Here is a 7,000-nt window from a genome sequence, read left to right on the forward strand (position 1 = left end):
CCCAATTATGACAACTAACCAGGTCTCCAGACATCACCAAATGTCCCCTGGGGCGCACAATCAAACCACTGGGTTAAAAGAGTGAAAGAACAGTCGAGGCCGGCGGAGAAGGAGGACCCGGGAGCCGGCGGCCTCGGAGCTGGGAGCGCGGGGAAGGCGGTTGGGGTTCTGACAGCCGCGCGCGGTGAGAAGGGGGCAAGCCCGAGGTGCTCGAGAGGACGGAGCCGGGAAGGGTGCGGCGGGGCCGCGAGCTCTGGGCGGGGTTCGGGAAGGGGAGGCTCTGCAGTCTTGGAGGGGACTTGGACCGGTCCCCTCTCCTCTCCCGGCCTCAGTTCCCCTTTTATTGGGAAGTGTTGGGGAGAGATTCGCGCCTCCTGGAACGCATTCCTTCCCCGCACACACCCCTGGCACCGGCGAACTGCCCCTTGCCTGTACCGCCCCGTCCAGGAGCCTGTCCCCTCGGGAAGCCCGCCCAGACCCCTGGACCCGCGCAGCACTCCAGGCGCACCCGTTAAAGCTCATCGCAAGCCATTTCTCATGTTCTGTGGCAAAGGGCCAGGCTCCACATAAGACTCTGAACCCCCGATCCATCAGTCATTCCCGGGTCAGTACCAGCCCAGAGCAGGTGCACAGGCCCTGCTTAGTAATAAGGTAGAAGTTGAGACCCGGGGACCGGGCTCAGAGGCCCTGGTGTTTCCTTCCGGATGCCTCTGTTTACCTCTTGTGGGCCTTCTGGAATTTAACTTATGCTCTCTGTGCCTTGGTTTCCCTTGTCTGTAAAATAGAGCTAGGGGTAGCTCTTCTTTCATAGGGTGGCATGAGGGTGAAATGAGGCAATGTGTGGCCAGTACACAGCTCAGCACCTAGCACACCATAGTTGCTTAATAAGTGCTTATTGTTAGCATAGTGTTTGCATACCTGGCCCCCCTCCACTTCCACTGCCAGCCCCAAGTACATACAAGCCCTGTTGTCGCTGAGGCCAAGCACTGTGGCCCACAGCCTGAGTTCCTTTCGAGATGCTCGAACGGCTCCTCCTCCTGGTGGGGTCCCTTCTGGACAGGCCAGAAACGGAAGGCCAGAGAGGGGAAGGGCACTGTGGGAGCTGTGGCTGAATATCAAGGTGAGGGCAATAAATGAGGCCACCCAACAGTTGTGCTTATCAAAGATTGGGTGTCAGAACTGCTGTGGCTGATCTGCATGTGTGCCTGTCAGTCATTTGTGTCCCAAATGTTTGACATATGTCCACGAATCCAGTGTCTGTAGTCAGAAGCCACAGGGATGTATGGAAAGGGGGAACACGTTAGAGCCGTGGGGTTCCTGAGTTCCAGGTCCTAAGGCTGTCACTTGCTCCCGGCGAGACTTTGGGCAAGGGACTTCACCTCTCTGAACCTCAGTTCCCTCACCTGGAGAGTGGGATGAAAACATCAGCTCAAGTTGAAGACTATGACCCATGGGAGGCCTTTGTTGCTTAGCACAGGGCCTGGATTACGGCAAGTGCTCAATAATTGTTGGACCACAGCAGTGTTATTTTCACAGTCACACTGCTCAGGAGGTGGCACCAGTCCTTCTAGGCTGGTCCTTCCTCTAGTGAGATCCACTCCTTGACTTGCCCCCACCCCGTCTCTCTAGTGAGCTAAAAGAGGAAGTCTCCAAACCCATCTTCCTGGCTGAAGTCACGCCGTGTCCTGAACGTGTCTGTTTCTCCTGTGACTCTTGGCTCCTTGCAGATCCTGCTGTGTCTCAGCTGCCTGTGGACATGCGCAAAGGGCCCTCTCCTGAGTCCAGATGATGCTCATGCCGATGGCTTCAGTGATGGCGGTGACTGAACCGAAATGGGTCTCAGTCTGGGGCCGCTTCCTCTGGGTGACGCTGCTGAGCATGGTGCTGGGGTCCCTGCTGGCCCTGCTGCTGCCACTGGGGGCTGTGGAAGAGCAGTGCTTGGCTGTGCTCAAAGGCTTCTACCTGCTCAGGAGCAAACTGGACAGGGCGCAGCATGCCGCCGCCAAGTGCAGCAGCCCATCCACGGAGCTCAGCATCACCTCCAGGGGCGTGACGCTGCTGGTGGCCAAGACCAAGGCCTCGCCAGGTAAGAGAGACTGGCTGTCTTCCTCAATGTTTGTTAACTGAGCAGACATAGAATGTGTGCCATGTCCTGTGTGCAGGGCATCGGGGTATTGTGAACAAGTCAGCCCTGAGCTCCTAGTTATAGACAAGGTGATGTGACTGAGACAGTGTCACAAGTGTGGTGATGGGGAAGCACAAAGGGCTGTAGGAGCATACCAGGAAGGCTCCCTGGAGGAAGTGACACCTGAGCTGGGACCCAGTTGTTAAGTAGGAGTCATCCAAGGAGAAGGGCATCCAAGGAAAAGGACTCCAGGCAGAGACCAGAGGTTAGCTGTCATAACTGGCATAACTGTCATAAGAGAGCCTGGGGGCATTCGAGGAACTAAAGGAAGTTGAATGTGTGGAGCTGATCCTTAGGTGGCCGAGAGGGGCCAGGACAGGAAGGCTATGGCTAGAGCAGGCTCCCCACCTCCACCAGTTCTCTGTAGTGGGGACTGAATGTGCATTGTCAGATGATGGTGGCATCCCTGGCCTCTCCCCATGAGATGCCTGTAGCACCCCTACCACCACCCCAATTATGACAACTAACCAGGTCTCCAGACATCACCAAATGTCCCCTGGGGCGCACAATCAAACCACTGGGTTAAAAGAGTGAAAGAACAGTCCTGTGATGGTAAAGCCCCCAGGGTCTAGGAAGAGTGGGGAGTTGTTAACACCTTTGGGCCCCTGCAGGCCCAAAGGTGTGTCACCAGCACAGGACGAGCTGGAGATGTAGGAGAGGGCCTACATTGGGAGCTGTGGCCAATGGGAAAGGTCCAGCACAGAGGATCCAGGCAGAGTAAATGCCCAGAACTTTCTATGTCCAAAAGGCAGGAGGCTAGGAAGCCAAGGAGGTGCCTCCCTGAATACACAGTGTGGCTCTGGGGACACACGGATAGTGACTGGCATACCACCACACGGCTGGGGGATCAGTGGTACTGGGCACGTTGAGTACACACGATGCGGCTGGAAGAAGCCCCCCAAGGCCCAAGGCCAGGGACCCAGGCTGGTCATCATGGTTTTCCGTGGAGACCAGCACAGGTGACAGCCCCCCTCAATGTCCTCTGCCCCCATTCTCCCTCACATCGTTTCTTTGGCTGTCTTCCAGCAGGTAAGTTGGAAGCCAGAGCCGCCCTGAACCAGGCCCTGGAGATGAAGCGCCAGGGCAAGCGGGAAAAAGCCCAAAAGCTCTTCATGCATGCCCTCAAGATGGATCCGGACTTCGTGGACGCACTCACCGAGTTTGGCATCTTCTCAGAAGAAGACAAGGACATCATCCAGGCGGACTATTTGTACACCAGAGCATTGACCATCTCGCCCTACCATGAGAAAGCGCTGGTCAGCCGTGATCGGACGCTCCCACTCGTGGAGGAGATCGATCAGAGGTATTTCAGCATCATCGACAGCAAAGTGAAGAAGATCATGTCCATCCCCAAGGGGAACTCGGCTCTGCGCAGGGTCATGGAGGAGACCTACTACCATCACATCTACCACACAGTGGCCATCGAGGGCAACACCCTCACCCTCTCAGAAATCAGGCACATCCTGGAGACCCGCTACGCCGTGCCCGGGAAGAGCCTGGAGGAGCAGAACGAGGTCATTGGCATGCACGCGGCCATGAAGTACATCAACACAACCCTGGTTTCGCGCATCGGCTCCGTCACCATCAGCGACGTGCTGGAGATCCACAGGCGGGTGCTGGGCTACGTGGACCCCGTGGAAGCTGGCAGGTTTCGGACGACACAGGTCCTGGTTGGACACCACATCCCTCCCCATCCGCAGGATGTGGAAAAGCAGATGCAGGAGTTTGTACAGTGGCTCAACTCTGAGGATGCCATGAACCTGCACCCTGTGGAGTTTGCAGCCTTAGCCCATTATAAACTCGTTTACATCCACCCTTTCATTGACGGCAACGGGAGGACCTCCCGCCTGCTCATGAACCTCATCCTCATGCAGGCGGGCTACCCGCCCATCACCATCCGCAAGGAGCAGCGGTCTGAGTACTACCACGTGCTGGAAGCTGCCAACGAGGGCGATGTGAGGCCTTTCATTCGCTTCATCGCCAAGTGTACTGAGACCACCCTGGACACCCTGCTTTTTGCCACAACTGAGTACTCGGTGGCACTGCCAGAAGCCCAGCCCAACCACTCTGGGTTCAAGGAGACACTTCCTGTGAAGCCCTCACCCTAGAAATCCTTCCTCAGTGACAAAGGATGTCCTGAGGTTCGGGGAAAAAAAAAGAAACAGCATTTCTAGAAACCTAGTCACTTTCCAAAGCAAAAGGAGAAACATTCTTTACCTCCAAATGTTTAGTTTAAAAAAACAAGAAAACACTTAAGTTATGAAACCTTGTCTCTAAAATAACTTATAATTCAAGCAAGCTATTTATTTTCTTCTTTGGAGCAAGCTAGTCAGTGTTGTGTGGTGTCTGCTGTGTCTTGCTGGTGGCCGTACTTTAGGGGCAACAGTGCCACCATGTGATCAGAACACAGGTTCTGGAGCAGAATTTGCACTAAGGGGGAGGAGTGGCCAGATGTGGGACAGGGCCCAGAGCCACTGATATAACGCCTCCAAGTACTTCTCTGAAACGGGCTGAGAGGTTCTGTGACTGCAACTGGGAAGTCAGACCCAAGTTGCAGCTGAGAGAAATGGTTGAAAGCTCACTTTCTGGAGGTTTAGATTAGTGGTGACTAACTTCCAAGCAAACTCCATAGAAGAGAAAATGAATGCTGACATTCCTTACCTCCAGGAACTTTTTGAGCCATAGTTTGCAAACTTTAGTGCCAGCGGCTGTTTTTTTCCATGTTGAGACTATTTTTCTAATTAAGAATAGGGGGTAGCCATAAAGAGCTGTATGTTGGAGGGGGAAACATGGGGGGTGGGCAGTTTGGTTTTGTGTATTGGCGTTTCTCTCACACTTCATTTGTAGTAACTCAGGCCAGATGTTTTCGTCTAAAAGTTCTCTGGGCTTGTCATTCCACCTGTGTCATGCTGCCAGCCAGGTGTTATGCTAGTAGGCATCTGCCCTCACCCCTCTGCCTGAGTTTTCTGTAGGTAGATGTTAACCTGAGAAAACAACTGCCACATGGACACCAAATAAGCATTTTTGATAATGAATTAGAGCACCAGTTTCTACTGAATGGAGCAAAAACCTTCAGCCATGGCCAGGCTGCATCCCTCTGGTCCTGGAGTTTCATCTACTTACTGCCTGGACCCCCACCTTCCACGGCCTTTGCACTGTCCCATGTCCCGTCCCCCGTGGGGAGGCAGAAGAGATTGCCTCAGAGTGGCCTTATTTTTCTCGCAACTTGTGAAATGATGCAGTGCTCTATGTAATATGGCCGAGTCTCCAAGCTGTCATCCAATGGAAGTAGAATCTTCTCTTTCAATCATATGGCACAGCTGCCAATATGACTGCTGCTATTTAGAGTCAGAGTGGTGGAAGTCACTGGGTCCCCTTCCCAGTGACAGAGCCCGTGATGTCTAACACTGTACTGCACTTTGTCAGCGTGTCAGTGATGGCGAATACGCAGTGTTGTCTGATTTGGGAATTCCATTCCTGACAGTAATGAGGCCACTGCTCTAATGTCGTTTATACAGTTATTCAGTTGTATAAATAGCACATTGAGTAGTTTTTGAAAGGTTAAGAAAAATAAGTGAAAAGATATATGAAATGGCTCCAAATGATAATTATTCAAACCTCTATAAAATATGTTTTCATACTCTTATGCTGCCAGAGGTACTTCTTAAACTCTTCTCGTCTTGGTTTTATAAGCACACCAAGGAGGTCTGACAGATGTGTTTGCTTCTACTATAGAGCAAGAGAATTTGCACTTTAGCTATATGTGAAGGATATTATTTTAACAAATTCCTGATTCTAATAAAGTTATTTTATTACATGAATGCCTGAGACTTTGCTGTCTTATTTGGGAGATGTTCCCATCTGTCATAAGGACAATGGGGGTATTCTGACCTTCGGCCCTATTCATAATACTGTTCTGGGAGAGCAACAGATCCAAGATGGTGATTTCCATGGGCAAGCGAGCCAGAAGTTGGATAAACCGCCTACCTAGGTGGATAAGGACAAATTACTGATTTTTTTTTTTTACTAAGACTCAATTAACTGGAGTTGTTTTTCATGTTTCTATTTACCATCAGTTCTGGATTTTCTGCAGAAAACACAAATCTACTCATGTGCTCCTGGAAATCCATTTCTAGAACAGTCAACACCCCGAACCTACATTGGGTTCTGCTCTAGCCCGAAAAGGTTTGCCCCTGTAACAAGCCTGGGTTGACATCTGCAAGTATGACATTAAGGTCAGAATACTGGCTGCAGGCAAGAAAGCCAAACCGTTAATGTGAAGCAGCGAGAAGTAAGGCCACACTCACCCCTAGTGATGTTCACGGCTCTTCATGTGTCAGGTCCCCAACCATGAAGGCGCCCTTTGAGCTACCCAAATCATCTCACCAGCTGAACAGCCTTCCAAACAGCATCACAGAGAACACTGCAGGAGGAACACGTGGGACAGCAAAGGTTCTTGCTGCTGTCAACAGCCAGCGCTTGAATTTAATTCAGAAGTCTAGTAAAAAGTTTGTTTTGTGTAAAAAAGAGACGGAGGGGAACCTACATTTTAAAAGATGTAAGAGGCTTACGAACCAATAATTTACAGGGAGGAGAGCTGATATTTATAGGAAGGTGGAAATTTGAGTGGACAGTTGACATTAAGGGATTACCACTAATGTTTCTAGGAGTGAAGGCCTTTCAGTCCTCCTGAGACACCTGCCACAACATTACTGGACGAGCACAATGACACCTGGAACATGCCTCAATATAACAGAAGGTGGAGACAGACATAAAGGAAAAGGGGCTGGGAGTTGAGGAATGCTGGAAGCTGAA

General features: G+C 51.6%; 1 protein-coding gene across 1 annotated transcript in view; it reads left to right on the forward strand.

Annotated features, from left to right (window-relative positions):
- The window catches only part of FICD (FIC domain containing), a 6,168-nt gene extending 162 nt beyond the window's left edge, over nucleotides 1-6,006 (forward strand). The window contains exons 2-4 of the mRNA XM_011975559.1: nucleotides 99-184; nucleotides 1,728-2,086; nucleotides 3,212-6,006. Of these exons, the coding sequence (XP_011830949.1) occupies nucleotides 1,786-2,086; nucleotides 3,212-4,293 (1,383 nt within the window). The 5' untranslated portion in view covers nucleotides 99-184; nucleotides 1,728-1,785 and the 3' untranslated portion in view covers nucleotides 4,294-6,006. The remainder of the gene's footprint in view (nucleotides 1-98; nucleotides 185-1,727; nucleotides 2,087-3,211) is intronic.
- Nucleotides 6,007-7,000: the final 994 nt, after the last annotated feature.

The sequence above is a fragment of the Mandrillus leucophaeus genome, unplaced genomic scaffold (assembly GCF_000951045.1).
Source record: "Mandrillus leucophaeus isolate KB7577 unplaced genomic scaffold, Mleu.le_1.0 Scaffold157, whole genome shotgun sequence".
NCBI lineage: Eukaryota > Metazoa > Chordata > Mammalia > Primates > Cercopithecidae > Mandrillus > Mandrillus leucophaeus.